Here is a 21,671-nt window from a genome sequence, read left to right as displayed (position 1 = left end):
TTTCGCCCATTGCCTTACTGGTTGGGCTTTTGTTTATACATGTAAGAAATTGGATTGATTTTTATAGTAGTTCAATATTTGATATACTATCAAGTACTATCAAACACGAGACACAATTAACTAAGACAAAGATTTTTCTTTATCTATAAGAAAATTTTAGTGATATAACAAACAAATCAATATGGCTGTCCATAATCAAGAAGATGGGCATATTGTAATAATTTTATTGGGATTATTGAACCAGCCAATTATATCATGTTATTATGGGTTCCCCCATGGGGGTTTTCTGTGGGTGGGGGGATACCACCCTGCACTACATGCCTTTTGTATAGATGATTTGGAACATATTCTTTCATCAATAATTTATTATTAAAATAAGGTATCTAATTAATAAATTAATGAATTAATGAAAAGCATATATACTTTAAGCTGCTTTAGAGATCTACGCATGGTGGTATACCACTCAAGGCCTGTCGATCTACGATTTGTTCATCGCCGCTTCATTAATAGTCACTTTATTTATTTGTTTGTTGTTTAACTTATTATTACTATTATTCATCTCTTTTCATAAAGTTAAAGTCCAACTTCACAAAAAAATCATGTACTTTATTTATCCTGAACCTTATTGGTATTTATTTATGGGATGGGATCTAGTGTCCCATGTATTATGTCCTAGCCAATTGTTTTTATATTATTTTTAATAAAAATAGTTAATATTTATTTGAAAATTTCAAAATTTTAAAAATATACTATCGTACTCCAAATAATCAACTTTTATCCAGTAAATATAACAATAAATTCTATACAAATTATTATACTCCATATCCTAATTTGGTGCGGCAAACTATTGATAACAAGTTGTATAAAAGTCAAACTGAAAGCATATAAAATTGAAATTAAAGGGAAAAAATGTAAAAATTATGGGAAAAAGTTGAATATGATGCTTGATGTGAGGAACACAAAATTGGACTACTAAATCTCACCCGTCTATATATCTAGTGTATAACTTTATTACTATATATTATTCAATGAATTCCGATACTCGTGAGTCATGAGATTTCAACCAATTCGAATATTATTAAAATGTGAAATACTCACAATTAAGTGAGCGGTCATTAGACAAATTCAGGAACGTGAAATTCCACTACAAAATTATACAATGACGTCATGAATGAGGATCGATTAATAAAGTTTCACAAGTAAAATAAGTAAAAAAATTCTCTAGAAAATATGGATCAACCAAAAAGAGAATAAAAATAAATTGTAATAATATTGACCTCATCAATCACTAAAAATGGAATTTTAGGGCAACTGAAAAAGTGGGATCCCATTTTGTGGAAATGTTCAATCCACATTCAAAGGAGAGGGAAAGAGGAGACTTAGGACTTAGGAGAGAGAATCAATCTATCTTCTAGAGTTTCATATTGTTTACATTTTTTTTTAATCAAAGTCCAACACTTATACCCTTCTTTTGTTCCTAGCTGTAGATAGCTACGCCTACTATAATTATATATTGATATGTGTTTTGAAAAAATTCTTTAATTTGAGTGGATGGACATACATATATATTCTTTACATTTCAGTAAGAGATATGGTTTAATTTAATCGGATCATTCATATGGCATATCCCTTTCTCCACTAGACGTCATTCCAATAGTGGTTTCGAATATCAACAACAAACCATTTGTCAAAGTAACGATACATATTAAGATATCAACATTCAAATAATATCATCATAACTCATAATAAAAATAGTTTTCATGATAACCATACAAATTTTTGTACTACTACTATAAGTCTATAATTGTTAGATTTCGAAAAGCTATGACATACATATTGGTTATTAGTTCTTATTTAACATTTTGATTTTCATTTGATCATAATATCACTACAAATTGTGCAATACGAGTAGTAGTTACTATATGATATCAATGGCACCAAATAATTTTCATAAAAATTGTAAATTATCTTATTAATGTGTGTCATAGTAAAATTTTGTTACATCCACACATACATCGATACAATTCGAGTCGTTGAATATGATTATGGAGAATACTGTCATAATATAAAGTTCTCGTATGATATGTTTTGGATAACCATGACCTGCAGAAGAAGTATTGATAATTCTTGGATATATATCACGTGTGTTCACATGAACTTACATACATGATACTACAACACTCTTTAAATATATATATATATCAATTAATGTAAATAGAAATATAGATATATTTTATTATTTAAATTGTGTATGCAAAGTAAAAAAACCGACATGAATAAGTGATATGAAAATTAATTAAAATGAAATAACTCGAAATTAAATAAAATGTAAATACATCTCTCAATCGTACTAATGCCACGTATATATTAGGAATACTATTATAGCTTCCAAAAAATTAAAAATAAATAAAATGACTGGCATGAAGATGATGTAGTCTGTAGAGATATGTTGGGATCCTTATCTTTGAGTGACAATTTATGGCAGTATTGTATAATTAATTTCGTCGTGACTACTATACACAAATTAATAAATTAATTAATTAATAAATCCGAACAGATTTCAAAATTCACGCGCAGAGTTGACCACCCTATCACGTAGACAAGAAATAAATATTGGTTTCAATCTTGAATTGAACAATTCATACTTTTATTTAATTAGGTCTGATTTATAGATGCAGAAGGCCACCATCTGCATTGGCTGGTAAAACATTTAGAATTACAAGAAGCATTGGTATGTGTAACAAGAATTGTGGCTTCTCATCCAATTTCTCTTTATAATTTCTCATATCACTAAAATTACATGTCACAAAATAATTTCTCTTTATATTCTTAATAAGTAGTACTCCCTCGGTCCCGCTTAAGATGACACGTTTTCCTTTTTAGTTTGTCCCAACTAAGATGGCGCATTTCCTTTTTTGGAAACTTTCTCTCTCCAGTTAATACACTCAACCAATTTTTCTCAATCTTATTAAAATATTCATCTTTCTTTATCTCTCCACTTTAATACTTACACCCACATTTTCTCTCTTCAATTAAACACTTTAACTCATAACTCCTAAAATCCTATGTCGGCTAAGATATGTGTCATCTTAGTCGGGACGGAGGGAGTAACAAATTTGCCTACATAGTATACAAAGTTTGATATCATATTCCCAAAAATAGAGCACTAATTACTTCATGTTTTTAATTATGAAATGTTACTTATTACAAAGTAATCAAAGATTAGGGTTCGATTTGCCAGTGCCATTTTCGTTATATAGCCAGAGGCGGAGCTACACGGTGGAGTGAGGCTCAATAAGAATATTTTATCTCTAATCGTATGACTATTTCATTTCAAAAAGATTATAGAAAAAATACATTTTAATCCCATGACTACGAATAGCGGATATATTTCACCTAATATAGCATCGAAAAACAAGATAAGTGATGTGCATATATTCTTGTTTGGGAAGGTGATAACACACACATTACTAATAGGGTGTGTGAAATGTGACACCTGGGGTTTCTGCAGCAATAAAATAATGGGAGAGGCCCATAAAAAGATAAACCCACATTTATTCCAAAGGTCATTGCTGATGTGAACCGTTAAACTTTGCTCTCCTATATAATCCCAACTATGCTGCACCATTTTCCCTCGCACCCAAAAATCTCCTCTCTCTTTTTCCATACTAATACTCCTATTATGCAATTGCTAGCTGAGTTTGAAGGTTTTTTCTTCAAGAAATTGATTGGAGCTTTGATTTGGTGAATGGAATCTGTTCAATAAGGGTAAGGGAGGTGACAGAAGAGAGTGAGCACAAATGGTGTTTTTCTTGCATGAATTGTTCATGCTTGAAGCTATGTGTGCTCACTCTCTTGCTGTCACCCCACCCTCTTTCTCTCTCTCTCTCTCACTCCCTCACACACACACACACTATGTATAGTATAATTTATGAATATGTGTGTTTGTTCTCCCTATGTGGATGTTAATTTTCTTGATTAGGTAGGAGGGTTTTGTTTTCTTTTTTAATTGTCATTTTTTAAGGTTTTTTTGTAGCAATAGGGTTACTGACAGGCTGATTAGGGCTTTTTTCCAAATCTTGATTTAGGGTTTTGAAGATTTGAATTTTTTCACTCTTTTTGGGGAAAAAAAAAGAAGCCCTAATTGACTTTCAAGGAGATTTTTGATCTACTCTACTGGTTTTTAGCCATGATGTTTGTGTTTGATCAATATTTATGCTATATTTCTTTTGTAGATATTTTGAATTTGTTAATATATTTATATCAGTCACAATTGCTTGCTTGTTCCCATTTCTTGCAGCAGAAAATTTTGACTAATTTTCTATGATGGGAGCTGGTGAAATGTTGCCATCTTCTTCTACTTCTATCTTGTTGAATTTTTCTATTTTTCTGCACTTGAGTTAAAAACAAAAAAACAAAAATTAATCTCAAGATCTCAGCAAGTCTCAGTCATGTTTATCATATGTTTAAAATAAAAATCAGTCATTTTCACTTGAATTTTGTTTTTAAGAGTGGGGGCTCATTTGCACTAATTAAAACTTCTCTTTAATCATCAAAATTTAATCTCCACCATTTGTGGATTAAATTGATATTAAAGTTGTCTCTTTCTCTTTCATGTTGGTGTTCAGAAAAAGTTTAGGGTTTAGTAATTATGTGTGTTCTTTGTGACAAGGAAAAACTTGCAGCAGCCGATTAAAGAAGAGATTCAATTGATGCTCTTGAATTATTTATTTTGTCATCAAATGGAAGAACTTCTTTTATCATATTTTAATGGATATTGAAGAATCTGAAGGGACAACCTTATTTCGGCACAAAAGGGACTACCTAGCTTAGTTTATTTTATTTGAACTATCAAGTTTGTAAATACATTGTAAAATAGTATCATGATAGATTGTAATTTGAGATGATGAATTTATGGATTCCTTATTCTTTTTCATTTAGTACACTATAATTATTTGTTTAAATATGTTTTAGTTTGCAAGATAATCACTTATATATTAAATCATATCTGTTACTGTTATAAAATGTTGCTAATGCTTGATTAAAATAATATTGTTAATTTGTGTTAAGGATGATAGGAAACCCTTGTTCATGACAAAAGAAAATAAAGCCCTTTATTTGCTGAGATCAATTAGCATTAATTGTGTACTTATATTTATTAATTATTAGCAAAGTGTTCAAATAGGATTAGCATATGATCTCTATGATAATTGGAGTTCAGCACTAGAGCTACATTCATTTTTCAGAGTTTGGACCACTGCTTTAGTTACACTTTGGAATTCTTTAATTGATTTTTTTTCAAATTTTCATGAATTTTAGTCAAAAGTTCATTGTAATGCATCAAAGTAGGTTTTGTTTTCTCCAGGACTTTATTGCATTAGAAATTCAATAATTATTTCTTTTCGTACAAATTTGAAATGTTGATTAATAATATACGAAACCCTAGTTTAGCAGATGCACTTTGATATGAAAATAGTATAGCTGTTTTTGTATCTTCAAAACACAAAATACACTTAAAATTAACTGATTACTTATTTTGAATTGGTGTAGTTCTAAGCTTTGATTAATTATCTCAAACATTTTCTGGTTTAGCTATCCAAAATAGTAGTAATAATTATGAGAACAAAAACCCTTCTACTTCTACTTTAAAACCTTATACTCTGTCCGTCTCAGTAGAAATGAAAGCTTTTCAGCACGAGATTTTATGTAGTGTTGTTTTTGAGTTAATGAGAAGAGAATAGAGTAAGAGAGATGAAAAGGCTTTTTAATACGAGATTTAATATAGTGTTGTTTTTGAGTTAATGAGAAGAGAATAAAGTAAGAGAAATAAAAAGATAGAGATAATGTTGCTTTCATTTTAGGAAATATTTCATTTTTAATGAGACAACCCAAAAAAGAAAAATATTTCATTTTCAATAGGGCAAAAAGAGTATTTTGCTCAAGAACGGCAAAATAATTTAACCTATAAGTAATACAATGTCTCTGTCTTCAACTTAAATTACAACCAAAACGAAGTTTTAAAATTGTACACAAAAATGGTTAATTCATCACAAAATGTGAAATAACAACACTAAATTTAGTAAGTTTGAATCACAATCATCTATGCAAGGTGAAAGAGCATGATATTAAGTGCCGCAGATGGAATACGGTACGGGCTCGTGTCGAACCACGTTCCAATTATGCCTTGTACCGAGCTGCTAGGGGTCTTGTCAGACCACCTATCAGCGAGTTCGAAGCCACACTGAGATGCTGCCGAGAGTATAGACGGCTCGTCGACTCGACGGAAAACATGGCAGAGGATGAGAGCAGGAGGCTCTTTGTTAGTTCCTGAGCATCTGCCGCTGGTTGAAATCAGCTCTCTGGCGGTAGAAAATAACGGTACGATCGCCTGAGAGACGTACGTCACATCCGTCCCGATTATGACGTCGAAACCCTCCTCGCTCAGTTGCTTGATCGCCTGTATATCTTCTCGATTCCCCCACTCGAGTTTCTTGATATGCAAAGATGGTGGTGATGGTTTGAGATTTGATGCTACATTTTCTTTCAAAAGATCAATTGCTTTATTGTCCCCATCTGTGGCGACTACAAGATCAGCCGATGCAGCAGCTATCATGGGACAGATCCCTCCACATCCGGATCCGAGCTCGAGAACCCGTTTCCCTGCAACGATATTCTGATTCGTGGCAAGGACGGATGCCATCAGCCTTGCTGATTCCCACAGCATCAAGCCGGTTGATGCGCAGGTGTGCTGAAACTCTCCCGAGAGCAAATTTATCTTGAACGTATAGTCGTGTACGGACACCTCATGACTCTACGAGAAAAAGGAATAATCATTCGGATTAGAACATGCAATTACGAAAGACATACCTGTGAGTTAAAGAAGGCAAGGGTGGTCCAGTACCTCTTTAATGGAAGGTGAGACGCCAAACATTTCCACAGCCATCCCCTCCGACATATCAATTTCAGTCACCTGGATACCATCTTCACGTTTATCACAATCTCGTTGTATTTGGCCAGCTTGGGCCGGAGCATCTCCAGCACAAATACCGTTCGTCTCAGCTGGGCGAAACACAGCTTGCACCCACCGCCTGTAATTTGATGTTGTAAACTTGTAATATAACACGAATGCATGCTTTTCTAGCAAGGAATTCCCAGAAAAATGAATAAGACTCACCGATTCATTACAATCTCTCTCGATCTATTTTCCACTTGCTTACAACACAAGACGTGTTCTTCCATGCTGAACCCATTTCCTTTCAAAAGATTTTCTAAGAACTCGTCTGAGAAGTAGAAAGCTCTCTGGCACCAGAGTAGATTATATATATGAGAAATCGATGTTATACGTAGAACCTTGAGAAGCATTAATCCAAACGAATAGAAACTCACAGTGCCATCACCCCTAACATAGAAGTTCTCACTAATCTTCTGTTCCTTTCCAGTGAACCGTTCCTGTCAATATTGCCATAAATATGCTGTTAAGAACATTGCAACACTAGTCATACGAAATAAAATCGATTTCTATCTATGGTTAAAAATATCAACTAGACTCCAAAACTACTTAAGCACATTTGGACTAGTCCCCACCTGAGCAAGATCACCAGTAGCATAATCTCGAAATAGTACACGCCCATTTGGCTGCACATTGAAAATATGTGTTGTTAGAGAAATTAAGCACGAGAGTTCACCAGTCAAAGACAGTATATATATTGAGTACTTACCTTGAGAACTTTTCTGATATTTTGCATCACTGCTGGCATCTTTTCCGGGGAAACTGCAGACAAAACGAATATCTGCTTAAAAAGTTAGTCAGTGTGCAAATTTTACAGCAGCATGTAAACAAAATAAGTGAATCTGCTTTGATTATGACACTAACATAGAACAAATTCAATGGTACTTATTTATGCAAGTAAAATATATTCAAAAACGTGCTAGGGTGCAACGGTGCAACCCAAGATCGAGAAAGATCAAAAGAAACTATTACCATTGTCACAATGTCCACCGAGGAAGGAGTAACATGAGCACATAGATCATTAGCAGTAAGATCACAAACAAATGCATTGACTTTGGCCTCTGTGAACTCCTTGTGCGTCTAGAATGACATTGAAAAATTACCAGTTATAAACAATCAACCAATTTGAGAGGCAAAAGATGGATTAATTGAACATTTTTCTCTGCAGTCTACAGAAGTTTGTTTGCAATTGCAAATAGTGAACCATGTCACGGAAGAGTATTAGCAGCCGAAATTCATGTGTCATTCTCTCAAGATCTCACCTTTACTAGATTCACAGCACGGGGTGAAAAATCACAAGCATGTACAAATAAATGTGGATATGTAGCAAGCAGAGGAAAGATAGTGTTTCCAGCTCCACAACCAACCTGGTACAAAATTATCAATCAAAAACCTCACAAGGAAAACCACACTGGTCAGATATTAACATCGGATATGAGTAATAAATCCAAATCAAACTAGTAGATTGAGAAGATATACCTCCAAAACCACTTTTTTTCCTTCTCCCTGCAAAAACGAACGAAAGAAACTAATTACAACCTACAATTTCATTCAACGGAACCAAATCACTATCATTTGTACTTACAGAAAAGTGGTGTCCCCATTCCTTGCCCAAATAATGACGATCCTTAAAGAACTACAGAGCATGAAAACCAAAAGCTAGTATCAACTATCACAAGCAAAGCACCTTAAAGGAAGTGCGAGTAATTGATCAGTTTTTCATTTCTTGCTAATTCAAACAATGCAGAAGAACGATCGTGCATCCAATTTATACGTTTTGGAGAACCCGAAATTAGTATGAAGAAGACTCATACATTATAAAACAACAAACACAACTATTCTTCTTCTTAAGCTCATGAAATTGCATTGGTATTACTAAAGACTTGCCTTGTCTTGGTGGTGTTTATAAAAGATATCCCAGTATTTCTTGGCATCTTTTTCGTACTTATCTGCCAACAAATAGTACCGGCTCAATCAAGAAGCGAAACTCAACTAAACGAGAAATTAGAGAGTCTAAAGAAGTGCCAACCTCTCCAGAAAGCCGATACTTCATCATTGGAAGGCGCATATATTTGAATTTTCGAATGCTGTGTTTGTTGATTCTCACTAACACTTACTCCAGAGCTCGGTGTGGCTGCCATCACTATTCCCTACTCAACTACACAAAATAGAACACAACTAAAAACAAATCCAATCCAAGGCATTACAAGTAAAAATCATTAAACAGAGGCATCATAATCCATACGGTTCCACAAACTCCTAACACAATGAATCTATTTACAATCTTCCATAACTCCATTGAACTAATAACGAAGGCATTACAAGGAATCAGCTCCAATTCATCAGTAAACTAAACAGAAATAATCAATGCTCTAGTAAGTGCAAAAATTGCCAAATCTCCAGATAAGCAAAACACAAATCTACAATTAAAACATGTCCAAGTGATAAACTATACGCAGCATCCATAAAAATGAGCACAAACTTCAGCTTAGAGCATGCGAATATTCAAAAGTTCAAACAATTCCACCTAAATTGGCGTGTGCGCGCGCGCGCGAGCTAATTAAATACTGGAAAACAAAACCAATCGGCAACAGCATTGAACAATATCGAGAAAACTGACCTTTTGTGAATTAACAGAAGAAGATTGCAATCAAATAGGTTTCGCAGCTATTATCACAAATTTATGCAGTGAAGAACAGATGGCGGCTTTTTTTAGGATTAATTTGAAAAAATTGTACACAAATCTACTGGAGAGGAGTTTACTTAAGACGACGAGAGTCGAAAAATTCACTCTACGAACTAAAGTAGTCTGTTTAATTATGATTATATCTAACCATTTTAATTTAATTTTTATAGTAGTAATTTTTATTTGGATTAATCGTGTTTCGTCTCCCTAATTTTCAGCGTTTTCTTCTCAACGTAATGTTGTTTAATCCTTTTAATTTTACGAAAAATTGATTTATGTCTCGTTTTACATATTTCAGTGACAATTATTAGTATTAGATTTTTCCTGGAGCGAATCTCCTGCACCACTTTTCCTACTTCATTCCTAATCCACCTTTCACATCCGACTGGAGCGAATCTCTTACACCACTTTTCCTACTCCATTTCTAATCTACCTCTCACATCCGACCAGCTAACTCATCATTTTGTAGCTATATAAATAGGAAATTTGGTGGTGTAAAAGTAAAACTAATACTCTTCCGCAATTACACGTGTTATTGATTGGTTCGCCCAATATTACTCCTCTCATAATCTTACTTTTTTTTTGGTAATAAACCGCTGGTAACACTCAAAATAATATAACGAATATAAAAAATACTTAATTTATTATGAAGAAGACAACTATGAATATTTCATGGTGCCATATCTAGAGTGTGGAGTCCTCTATCAAACCCACAAGTAAAATATGACAAATAATCAATAGCAAAATTCCTCTCTCTATGCACGTAATGGATGACCTCTAAATCAAAATCTTAGAATCAAAGAACGTAACTTTTGCAGAATGTTGACTATTGTTGAGGAGTATTAAATTCCATAGTAATTATATTTAAATTCTATTAACTCATTCTAGTTGTATTACATATAAAATTAGGTTCCGTTATAGGATCAAAATTATTACACCACCTCTCGATTTAATTGTGTAACAACGTACTACAAAAAGAATTAACCTCAACCTAATACAAACAGGCTCAACATTAAGAATTTATTTTTTTAACTCCAATTACTCACTCTATAATAAAAGAAAAATCGTTGAAATGTTTATAATTACAATGAAATGAGTAACTATATTTTTCATGATAATACGGATGGTTGTTGAGTTTCTTCACTTGTGGTATCTGCCGCTGCCTTGACTTCCTTATCTGAGCCGACACGAGTCGGTTCCTTCTCGTCATGGCTGGAGCTTCCCGTCCGCTCGATACTGTGGCGGACCCCGTTTTCAACCATGGGGCCATTGCCGTTTTCTGATGCGTTCTTGTCCTCTGCGTTCTGGTTCTTGACTAGTTTTGGTAATTCTCTGGAGGGTGAGGTTGCCAACAGGCGGCTGATGCCGTCGAACAAGTTTTTGGCGTCTGTGATCAGAGCAGCTCCACCGGGGTAGCAGCGGCCAAAGCATGCCGCGCAATGTGGGAAAGCGACCTGCACGGAGCCAGCATCATCGTGTGACGGTTCGAGATAGTACTGCATGAAAATCGACAGATTAGGAGCAGAGCTCACCTCGATGAATGCTTGGCAAAGTTTGAGGAAAAGTTGGGATTCGTTGTCTTTGAGCATTTTGGTTGTGCGGTGTCTAAGTAGGGTATCGGAAACGGCCTGCAGATCCTTGACTAGTTGTTGAGCGAGCACGTGTTTCAAACTTATTGGAGCGCAAGGGCGCAGTTCGTTCATTGCTGCAGATACGCCTGCAGCCACCACACGAGGAAATACAGTAAAACCAAAATGCCATGATGCCAGAACACATCAAACAGGATTTCGATTTTGAGCTCACCGTTGATGAAAACAGCAAGAGGTGGATGTTCCATAAGACTTGACGGAGGAGTAATATCATCGTGACTTCCATCAGCAAGACTATTGGCAGGAAAGCCAACTGCTGGCAACGGGACCCAACGATGAGAATCCAACACCAACTGGATAAAGCAAAACATATATGTCATATATATAGGGATCCAAATCATATGCCTAATGAGAACAAAAAAAGAGGCATAATTTCGTTGCAACTGAAAACATGCCATCGTCTGTTTGAAGATCATACCTGAAAATTCTCAACAGCACTACTCATATTCTTTGAAAATAAATTAAGAACAGCTCTGCTAAGATGAACAAATCAAGTTAATAGCGAGCTAGCCCAATTGCCATAGTCTCAGATAGATTTGTAAACGGCAAAAAATATTACTCTTCAAATAGCGGGGGAAGCAGCCCTCGAAAATCTAAACCAACCCATCCAAGGCCCATGGCACAATACTGCAGAGAACCATGAAAAAAATAAATAGAACATAATTAATTTAGGAGCATAAATACAGCATCAGTGATTACCAATGGTTCTCACCATGCACTGATCCAGTATATTTGACAAGGATCCACCTTCACCAATCTTTGGAAGCATAACTTTAAGAGTCTTCAGATGCGTGGTAATCTGATGCATGGCCCAATCAAAGAGAAGCCCACCATCATAATTTTCTTCACTCTCTGATGTGTGATCAGCAAAGATGGCTCGATATTGATTGACAACATCAAAAAGGTGCATTCTGTGACAATTAACCATCCCCTTCAAATATTCATAAGGATTTCTCTGGTCTAAATCATCAAGTATTCCAGTAAGCCAGGCTTCACGGCATCTTAAAAACTGAACACCAGGCATCATGGATCAGAACTCACGCCTTGAATATTTTATTTAACAGTGACTAAAACCACCAAAATTTAGTAAAATCCTTTCCACACGGGACAGTGATTTCATTAAAAGACTACCTGTAGGCGCATTTCATATTCACTGAAAACTCCTATTCGACGTAAATATCCAATTATGCGCAAGCATTCTGGCAACTACAAGCAATATAAAGAACAATGTTTAATCACTTCAGAGCTGAATATTTAACTAGTATTTGCACTGAATCAACTTAATCTAAAACAAGATAGAATACCTGAATATTAGACCTAAGTTTCTGAAGAAGCTGTGAAAGAAGGGACTGTGTGGTCTGCCGAACTTCTGTGGCTAGAGCCTGAATCACAGGAATTCTTTTTCAAGAGAAAACAAAAGTGGTGCCTTAATAAATGCATCAAGCAAGCTCACAGATGAAAGGACTGCATTCTTCTATTAGAATTGTACAAAAAACTCACTTTGGGTGCATTGTAGTAAGCTTTGAGACAAAACTTTCTAAGTCAAGAGCTTCGTCAAAATTTCCATTCCTCACGCATCTGTATCACAATGCTAACTAATCATACTCTGAGAAATTATTAAGACATGTCTAGTAGACAGCATAAAGTATTGGATAATTTAAAATGTTGACAAATAAGTACAGGTGCATACGTATCCATGAGTTGAGGTATTTCGAGTAAGTCAAGCAAAGTGCTCTGGTTTGCTAGTAATGTTTGGTTCATCTTCCTTTTTTCCAATATATTTTCAGCCGAATCAACAAACTCAGTGCAGCCAGATGTTAGTTTTGGAATTTCAGCTATCTGCAAAAAGTTCAAACATCTACGGACCTCAGTAAAAGCATGATGACTTGTAACAAGGAAACTGGCACAATGAAAAAATCAACTATACCCACTCCAGTTTTTAGCCGTTCCACTACAATAAGACACTGGCCTATAACTTACCCCTATAAAGGTTAAAAGATAGGCAGTTTACAAGAGTAACAAACACTCCTTGATACACAAGTATGATATACACATCAAAACCTATGCTGCATTCTTTGTACTACATCCAGCAGGGAAGAATAATACTAATACTTCAACTTCGTCTAGAAAGATCTCCTAAGTTCAGCTCATATTAAAATAGCATGATCATCGCCAACAACATGTAGCTTGTATGTGTGCAATAAATGTGACATTTAGGCTTAAACTATCCTAGTATATGCATCCTAAACTTTCATCCAGGCATAACTTTTCATAGCTAACTGCTCCAACATATACATGATCCACAAAAAATAGACGAGAAATCACGTCTTGGCATTTGGCTCCTAAGATTTCTAGGTACTCCATGTTTTCCTTTGATTAGTAACAGAGCTAATTCAACCTCAAAATACACAATTTACAGCATACTTGCTATCTTATTCTCCATTCTCACTCCATATCTGCCCCAACAGCTTATAATTTACAGTTCGCAGTGGCAATAGCTGCAATGCCAGCTCAATAACTATGAGATCGGATCAGATTATAAAAACGAAAACCACAATTACCAGAGACTCGAGATGCTTGTCAATCGAAGAAACCTCCTCGCGGATCTCGAGCAACGCATCCGCCGCCGCTATGAATGCGCGATAGTTCCCCACCGCCACCTCCTGCATCTGCCGCCGTATCCTCTCCGCATCTACTCTGAGCAATTCCGGTTCCTTCGACAATAATATCACCATCACTACCGAAAATTTCTAATCTGAAGACACGAATTAAGCATTGCCAGACGAATACCTTATGGAGACGATCGAGAGTGAAGGAGAGGAGCTCGGAGACGTAAGGCTGCTGCGCGGCGGAGGCGAGGGGGAAGAGATTCGACATCTCCGCCGATACGTCGCCGTTCGCCGCAGAATCGGGCGACGCCATTGCCGTCATTCTTAAAGCCCTGAATTTGATCGGAGTATTTTAGAGATCTGGAAACTGAGATTTTATCTGATTTTTTGGTGAGATTTCTCTGGGTCTGCATCTTATTTTCAAGAGTATAGGGGGTGTTTTTGCAATTTAGGAGAAAAGGTAGCTTTGTCTTGCAATGTTTGTGAAATTGTGTTTTAGTCCTTGAAAAAAAAATACTCCCTTGAAATAAAATAAAAGTGATTTGATGTTTTATTTTATGTAAACAACAAAGGAAATGCTAAACTTTGTTGAAATGTCCTAATAAACTTAGTTAGGACTGAGGGGGTACTATAGTTAGTGTTTTGGTTTATTTGTGGAAATGACCGGCGAAATCATCAAATTTGATCAAATTATGGTCCGTCTCGCAACTTAAAATTTACATGGAATAGTATATAAAGTTTGGATTTATTTGCAATTATTCAACCGAGGAAAAAATTACCTCGCTTACATGTTCTCTTGTTGACGTTTTCCAAACATTGTCGTTTTCTTTATGAATAGATGACATTGTTTAACTCATACTCAATCACGTCTTTAAGTATAATTTTCTTGCAACCATATCCAATTTAACCCCAAAAAATAAATAAATTCAAACTTTATGATCTCTTTCCATCTAATTTTCAAAGGGCCATGGGAAGAGACCGAGTGGAAATAAAAATTACTAGTAGCTTTTATTTCCTTGAAACATTTTCAACAAACACAAATTCAAGTAATTTACAACATAAAATAAAAACACAACAACACAAAAATATGAAAGGCTTGAAGAGGATGAAAAGCTCCAATTGCAGCTTTTGATGTGTAGAAGTAGTAGTAAGGGTTGGAAAAATTCTGCTGCACCATGGTTGGCTCGGCCGGAGGTGCCCGAGCGCTCTCGTCGCCCTCATCGGGCAAAGGATGAGCCGGTGGCGAGTGGTGGTGTTTTGGCGAATGTGGCGGCGAGCATACGACGGGGCAGGTGTCGCAGTGGCTAATGCATGACGAACTTGATGGGGCGATGTTATCCTGACCTTCGGATTTTGAAGCTAGAAGCAATAGCGAGAGAAGAAAAATCGACATTTTTATTTCCATGGGAGCAAGAATTATTGTAGGTTTCCTTTTCTCCTCAAATTTTGTTGCTAGAGTTGAAGTGTATTGGTGTGTGGAGGCTAGGAAGTGTGTATATTTATAGATAGCTAGTATGAGTAAGGAGTATTATGTACTAGTATTATTTATAAATTTTGAAGTTACATTAAATTCTAGTTTTGTATACTGATTTTAAAAAAATGTGTAAATGATCAAATTATAGATTTATTCAAGATGCCAATATAGTATTATCGAACGATCATATCACATTGGACGCAACAAAACTACGTCATATTATACTAAATTAAATAATTTTAATTGTTCGTTAGAGGTTTATAGCCAGAGAGAATGAGATGCAATGGAAAGAATGAGATGCAGAACGCAATAGAAGGATATATAGCAAATTAATATTACGTCGTTTTTATTGACGTTCGGGGGTGTCCCATAGATAAGTGATCACGCCATTTTATCACTGAAATCTTGATCAGTTACAAAATTAGAACAAATTAATAGGAGTATTTATTAATTTACAGTTAAATTTAAGTGTTTATATGCAAAATCAGAAATAAAAAAGAGTATAATAATTTACATACAAATACCCTTGAAAATGTATATTCATTTTCAGAAATGTACTGTATTATAATATTTAAAAAATGTCATTATCCAGATATGTTATCCAAGCTTTTTCTCCTTCACTTTATACTACCTTTCTTTGTATATATGCTTTTCTTTTTAGAATTTGGAATCATCCTTTTTTTTTTCTCTTTAATCCGAAGAAAGGAATATCGATATTCCAATGCAGAGATGTAGCATGTTTTTATTTATTTATAATTTTAACCTAAGAGCACCTATATCTAATTGGCAAAATCAATTTGAAATCTTAATGTAGGTATATTATATGATTCTCCAAGTTATTTGTGAGGGACTCACTTTTTTTAATACGTAAAATTTCAATTTGTTGGCAATTATCTCATAACCAATTTTCTTGATGATATCGACATATCGCAGCTGATAAGGTAGCCGAAAGATCGCATGCAAACATCAATTACTTGTGAATTAAACGATATCGTCTATTTACATAGTAGAAAACAATATCGTTTGAGGGAAAAAAATCTATAATATATTGCACGAAAGCAATATAATTTTTTCATCGTGGAATAATTGTGAAAAGTTCCAAATTTCATGCTTATTTTGACTGATTTTTAAAATTACAGATGAATTAAAATTTGATCAAATTTCATGATTTTTCGAACTAAACTATAAAATAATGGAGTGAAATAGCAAATGAGAGAAAAATACGGGGAGAATTGAATTTATCAACTTATTGAGGGGTAGTCATGCAATAGCCCAAAACTTCCCGGAGCGCCGTCGTTTCGAACCAGAATTTCAATTTCTGATATAAGCCTCCCCAATTTGAACCCTAGAAAAGGGGGGTTTGCCATTCAATCACAAATTCAGCACACCGCCGACGCCAATTGAATCGGAGAAATTCTACCATTGACAGTTCAACTGGGAACTAACCAACAATGTCGACGGTGTACGTGTTGGAACCGCCGACGAAAGGGAAGGTGATATTGACGACGTCGAAGGGGCCCCTTGACATCGAGCTGTGGCCAAAGGAGGCGCCGAAGGCCGTCCGCAACTTCGTGCAGCTGTGCCTCGATGGATACTACGACAACACTATTTTTCACCGCGTGATCAAGTCGTTTCTTATTCAAGGAGGTGATCCCACCGGAACTGGAGAAGGTACAAATTAGTTCGAGTTTTTGTTTTTTGATATTATGAGCTGTTTGTGTGAAATTTTGAGCTGAAATGCGTTGTTTGAATTTGGTGATGGAGATGGAAGGGAATGATGGGCAGCTAACAGTGTTAAAGTGCGTTTTGTTTGAACTCGGAGTTTGGATATGATTTGTATATTAACTGTTTGTGTGAAGTTCTGAGCTGGAATGTGTTGTTTAAATTTGGTATGGACAGGGAAGAGAACGATTGGTAGTTGTTGGAAGTTTTAATGTGAAGATATCAGTGTGCACTTTGTTTGAACTCGAATTTAGGTATGCTAGTTTATGCATATTGCAGACTTGCAGTGCTAGTCGGTTCTTCAATGTTGGTTGTGTATCATTAGCAATCTTTAAGCAACGTTGGAATGACGTATGGATACGTTCTGGACTTGGTTGTTTTTACTTTTTTATTTTTTGAGTGGTTGGCCTATTGAGAACTTCGGTATCAGGGATACGTATGAATTAGGAGTATACAGTATACTGTATATGCAACTCACTTTTCGTGGCCTTATTACATATGAGGAGTGTTCTGTGTTGTTTGTTATCCTGAAAGTTATTTGATAACATGACGTTAAATATGTGTTCCCCAGCGTCTTGTTATTTGTTATAGTATGGCTTTTGAGATAGAAGCTGAGAAACATGATTTATTTGACATGATGTGTGGCTCTTTGATCCGAATTTTTTTGTGACCTTATGCTTTGAAATGAATTGACAAGTATGCATATTTTATGTGACAGGTGGTGAGAGTATTTATGGTGGTGGGTTTTCAGATGAGTTTCATTCTCGTCTACGATTTAAGCACAGGGGTTTGGTTGCATGTGCAAATAAGCCTGACACACCCAATTCAAATGGCAGCCAGTTCTTTATAACATTGGATCGTTGTGACTGGCTTGACAAGAAGCATACAATTTTCGGAAAGGTAATGTATGCTCCTTCATGTATTACTCACATTCTGATACATACCATCTTGCATTGACAGTTAATCCGATTGTTTTTTAACAGATAACTGGAGATTCAATATATAACCTGTTAACCTTAAGTGAAGTAGAGTGTGATAAAAATGATAGGCCGCTGGACCCTCTTCCTAAGATTCTTTCTGCTGAGGTATTAGTTTGTCTTGGTGAAGCTTCTTTGTTTAATTGTGTGACTTTGTTCAGTTGCGTAACTTTTTTGCAACTCTGCTTCAGGTGCTATGGAATCCATTTGATGACATGGTCCCAAGGGTAATCTCTACAAAGTCTTCACTACTATCTGAAAAGAAAGAGCCAAAGCAGAAGGCTATCAAGTAGGTTTATTGATCCTCAATGAGGAACGTAATAATGATCTCAGCAGTTCCTTTTCTACTCTGTATGTTGTAATATAATATGTTTTATATGATCTATTGTACAGAAAACTGAGCTTGCTTTCATTTGGGGACGAAGCTGAAGAAGAGGAGAAGGAACTTTTAGCTGCCAATCCTAGAATAAAAAGTAGTCATGATGTTTTGAATGATCCCCGGCTCCTAAAAGATGGCCTTGAAAAAGATTTGGTAATGATGTTATAGTGTTGGTAGAATCTTTGAATTTAGTATTTCTCCAAGCTTTATGCTGCCAATAATTTTCTTTTCAGTGCTTGAGAATATAAGATCCGGAGGGTACGAATTTAAATGTTAAACGTGCACCAAATTGTTAACTTTAATGATTAAGAGCATTCTCATATATTCATATTAGCTAACTGTAGTGCAATGCCAAATCTTGAATGGAGGGCTTCTCAATCTTCTGGTTAGAGAATCTAATTTATTTCTTAATACTTTGTTTTACTATTCTCATTTCTCTGCCTTTGGGGTACTTAAGTTGGATGTCTCACATTTTTATCATGGAGATTCAAGTGCACATGCAGTGTTCTCAATTACAATAATTTAATCCTTGCAAATCTGGTGCAACTTATCTTTTGCAGAACTCAGCTGAAGAGCAGAAATCAAGGGAATCACAGTTAATGGTGAGGGAAGCTCTTGCAAAGAAACAGCATAAAGAAGATTTAGGTGCTGGAACTTCTGACTCTCCTGATCATAGCGATGAAGATGAGCTCAGCTTCGATGCACGAATGCGTCAGCAGATACTAAGAAAAAGGCAGGAGATTGGAGACAAGCCAACTAAGAAAGACTTGCGCAATGGTGAGTGAATTTTTAGATAGTATCTGATTAGTCATAGTTTGGTTACTTGACTGGACTTGAATATTTAATCTCATCTTTTCTTTGCATCAGCAGAGCGTACGGATTCTCAGAAGCGTGCTACATCTCCACCTGCATCTAGGTATGATTGTTATACGTTTAGTGTATGTTTTCCTTTTCCCAATCGAGGTCCTTCGAGTTGATGTGAAAAGGTCAGATAGCATTATCTGATGGATATGTATCACTGGATTATCCATTTTCTCTTGCTACCATTGTTGAAAAAAAATTTTACCTAATATTTTTATGCCAATTTGTAAAGGGCTTATTTGGTCAGTCTTGTCAGTGCTGAAAATTGCTGATAAGGGAATTCAACATTTTCCCTTTCCGTTGCATCTCTTTAACAAACCTGTTTGCTCCATTGGCTATATTTGCCATTCTCACTGACAAGGATAAATTGATTGAATACTTGGTGATAAATTTTGCATAACTCGACAAGTAGCTGCATTCATTTTCATTTTTTGGGAACCTGGTGAACTTAATGAGGATCGTGGCCCTAAGACTTTTGACCTGCACTTGCCAGGTCCAGAGTTGATGAACATGATGAAAAGTCAAAAGCAGATAAGTTGTCAATTAAGAAAAAAGGAGTAGGCTCTGAAGCTAGGGCTGAGCGCTTGGATAATGCAGATGCAGATTTACAGTTGCTTGGAGAAGCAGAACGATCGAGACAGCTGCACAAGCAGAAAAAACGCAGGCGTCAAGGACATGAAGAAGATGTATGTTCTAAGTTCTTTTTGTTTTATGACATTGTTTATACAGTACGTTTTATTTTGTGTTACTGGAATCTGCTATCTAAGGACAGTATGCATCTGTACTGTTTGTGGATGAGGGGAGAAGTGAAAAAAATGCAAAGTACGAAAAGGACCCAAAATTTGATGGTATGACAGAAAGATAAAATTGCCATATGTGCCATAGTTATATTAGAACTGTCTAATGATTTAACAGAATGTAGCACGGTAGTGATGTAAATAAAACCACAGGAGCACATAATAATTTTTGTTCTCTAATTAATTTACAGCTCTTGTGCTATTCCTTTTCAGCTGCTTTGCTTAATTCCATAGCTTGGTAATTTCAATAGTTTTACGTATTCATGTGCATTAGGTCCTAGCCAAACTCGAGAACTTTAAGTCTGCTTTCTCAACCAAATTCAAAGGATCGAATGGTGATGATACTGGTGCCAAGGATGAAGATGTGTCTGGATGGATGGGGGTTGAGCTAAAGTTTGCTCCTGAGCCTGGCAAGGTAATTGATGATAAATTTTCCTGTCCAAGTTTCTCATGTGTCATTGCATGAAATTCAAAGCCTTACTATGAATATCCTGACCCTCTTACAGAAATATAGGTTCGTTATGGTTCCTTAGATTCTTGACATGAAGTTTTTCTTTGTTCTGCAGAATAATATGTCGCGGAGCAACGATCCCAATGATTATGTAGTACATGACCCTCTTCTGGAGAAAGGGAAAGAGAAATTTAACAAAATGCTGGCAAAGGAAAAGCGAAAACAAAGAGAATGGGCGGGGAAGTCTCTTACTTGAACTTGCTTGGCACTGCCTGATTTACCTCCAAATCTGAATCGGCCAGTTATTTCGTATTTATGCTCAAAGGTCAAGCTGCAGTGTTGAACAGCCCAGCATACACTTTGTAAATGTATACGCCATATCCATTCAAGCGTAGACCCGAGGAATACATCATCTGACCTTGTGTACAATGTTGTTTTGGCAAACGGTCTTTAACCATTTCTCCTCAAACTAGGTTTCACATCACCTCCACATTCCAGTCACGGCGCCTGCGGAAAAGCTTTCACAGCATGAAGGCGACTGAGCTATCAAGGGTGTATGTTCCAGATTCAGTTGTTGACAAAACTATTTTTTCTGTGTTGTGATGCTGTCATTGTATTATTCTGTGTTGGTATCTTGCAAATGTTTCGGAACAAATGTCCTATTATAAAATATGGGCTTTTTTTGTCTTTTCGTTTTATATCCACGTCACGCCCCTTATATAAGCCTTCAATAATGGCCCATTTCGTATAATGATGTTTCAGCATCCTTGAAAATCATTTTTTATACAGAGGTAAATAAAAAAATTTAGGTGCTTGTTGGTTAATGGAACTCGATAATAGCCCATTTCGTACTAATAAAAGTTCACTACTCCCTTTGTTATCTTCGATTAAGATGGCACATTCTTTGTATAATTTTAATATATCATATTAGAATATAAGATCAGAAAATATACTACTTCATCTGTTCGACAAAGATGACATATTCTTAGTCGTATAAGATTTTAGGAGTTATTTGCTAATGTCTTTAATTACATAAAAAAAATTACAGTAAAGAGAA

At 35.5% G+C, this 21,671-nt stretch overlaps 3 protein-coding genes and 1 long non-coding RNA gene across 5 annotated transcripts; 2 read left to right on the top strand and 2 right to left on the bottom strand.

Annotated features, from left to right (window-relative positions):
* The first annotated feature begins 3,538 nt into the window (after positions 1 to 3,538).
* Positions 3,539 to 4,936, top strand: LOC125215363 (uncharacterized). The gene is made up of 2 exons (XR_007175253.2): positions 3,539 to 3,768; positions 4,673 to 4,936. It is a non-coding gene; the product is annotated as an uncharacterized LOC125215363 (long non-coding RNA).
* Positions 4,937 to 5,892: 956 nt separating this feature from the next.
* Positions 5,893 to 9,797, bottom strand: LOC125211032 (S-adenosyl-L-methionine-dependent methyltransferases superfamily protein). Its single transcript, XM_048110706.2, has 13 exons — positions 9,630 to 9,797; positions 9,039 to 9,167; positions 8,897 to 8,958; positions 8,595 to 8,645; positions 8,489 to 8,515; positions 8,272 to 8,376; positions 7,982 to 8,089; positions 7,719 to 7,790; positions 7,585 to 7,635; positions 7,387 to 7,449; positions 7,175 to 7,299; positions 6,902 to 7,088; positions 5,893 to 6,811 (listed from the first exon to the last, which is right to left on the bottom strand). The coding sequence occupies exons 2-13, from the start codon at positions 9,148 to 9,150 to the stop codon at positions 6,101 to 6,103; spliced, it is 1,674 nt and encodes a 557-aa protein (XP_047966663.1). The 5' UTR covers positions 9,151 to 9,167; positions 9,630 to 9,797; the 3' UTR covers positions 5,893 to 6,100.
* A 904-nt stretch (positions 9,798 to 10,701) lies between these two features.
* LOC125211076 (conserved oligomeric Golgi complex subunit 8-like) lies at positions 10,702 to 14,339 on the bottom strand. The gene is made up of 12 exons (XM_048110760.2): positions 14,135 to 14,339; positions 13,906 to 14,058; positions 13,035 to 13,183; positions 12,845 to 12,922; positions 12,649 to 12,742; positions 12,476 to 12,550; positions 12,057 to 12,353; positions 11,904 to 11,971; positions 11,763 to 11,817; positions 11,499 to 11,637; positions 11,228 to 11,412; positions 10,702 to 11,149 (listed from the first exon to the last, which is right to left on the bottom strand). The coding sequence occupies exons 1-12, from the start codon at positions 14,273 to 14,275 to the stop codon at positions 10,805 to 10,807; spliced, it is 1,779 nt and encodes a 592-aa protein (XP_047966717.1). The 5' UTR covers positions 14,276 to 14,339; the 3' UTR covers positions 10,702 to 10,804.
* A 2,386-nt stretch (positions 14,340 to 16,725) lies between these two features.
* LOC125216403 (Cyclophilin-like peptidyl-prolyl cis-trans isomerase family protein) lies at positions 16,726 to 21,312 on the top strand. Of its 2 annotated transcripts, none has more exons than XM_048118104.2 (10): positions 16,726 to 17,098; positions 17,868 to 18,049; positions 18,133 to 18,234; positions 18,318 to 18,415; positions 18,520 to 18,658; positions 19,066 to 19,282; positions 19,373 to 19,421; positions 19,860 to 20,052; positions 20,438 to 20,578; positions 20,730 to 21,312. In XM_048118104.2, exons 1-10 carry the CDS (start codon positions 16,879 to 16,881, stop codon positions 20,868 to 20,870), a joined length of 1,482 nt encoding a protein of 493 aa, XP_047974061.1. In that variant the 5' UTR covers positions 16,726 to 16,878; the 3' UTR covers positions 20,871 to 21,312. The 2 variants fall into 2 exon arrangements, with proteins under 2 accessions (XP_047974061.1, XP_047974062.1); XM_048118105.2 differs by having other exon boundaries at positions 16,729 to 17,098; positions 19,376 to 19,421.
* Positions 21,313 to 21,671: the final 359 nt, after the last annotated feature.

Source organism: Salvia hispanica, chromosome 3, assembly GCF_029641045.1.
Source record: "Salvia hispanica isolate PSC_SH4W2 chromosome 3, Shi_PSC_v1, whole genome shotgun sequence".
In the NCBI taxonomy this organism is placed as follows: Eukaryota; Viridiplantae; Streptophyta; class Magnoliopsida; order Lamiales; family Lamiaceae; genus Salvia; species Salvia hispanica.
This window is presented reverse-complemented; position numbering and strand designations above follow the sequence as displayed.

What these genes read in the sequence shown, in the direction of transcription:
- LOC125211032 (XM_048110706.2), bottom strand. Translation starts at nt 9,150, where the DNA reads ATGGCAGCCACACCGAGCTCTGGAGTAAGTGTTAGTGAGAATCAACAA. An exon ending in ATGTTAGGGGTGATGGCACT is followed by an intron (nt 7,300 to 7,386) that starts GTGAGTTTCTAT and finishes CTCTGGTGCCAG; the next exon opens with AGAGCTTTCTACTTCTCAGA. An exon ending in AGAGAGATTGTAATGAATCG is followed by an intron (nt 7,089 to 7,174) that starts GTGAGTCTTATT and finishes ATCAAATTACAG; the next exon opens with GCGGTGGGTGCAAGCTGTGT.
- LOC125211076 (XM_048110760.2), bottom strand. Translation starts at nt 14,275, where the DNA reads ATGACGGCAATGGCGTCGCCCGATTCTGCGGCGAACGGCGACGTATCG. An exon ending in ATATACTGGATCAGTGCATG is followed by an intron (nt 11,972 to 12,056) that starts GTGAGAACCATT and finishes GGTTCTCTGCAG; the next exon opens with TATTGTGCCATGGGCCTTGG. An exon ending in TTTGCCAAGCATTCATCGAG is followed by an intron (nt 11,150 to 11,227) that starts GTGAGCTCTGCT and finishes GGCTCCGTGCAG; the next exon opens with GTCGCTTTCCCACATTGCGC.
- LOC125216403 (XM_048118104.2), top strand. Translation starts at nt 16,879, where the DNA reads ATGTCGACGGTGTACGTGTTGGAACCGCCGACGAAAGGGAAGGTGATA. An exon ending in AGCATACAATTTTCGGAAAG is followed by an intron (nt 18,050 to 18,132) that starts GTAATGTATGCT and finishes GTTTTTTAACAG; the next exon opens with ATAACTGGAGATTCAATATA. An exon ending in GTCAAGGACATGAAGAAGAT is followed by an intron (nt 20,053 to 20,437) that starts GTATGTTCTAAG and finishes CATGTGCATTAG; the next exon opens with GTCCTAGCCAAACTCGAGAA.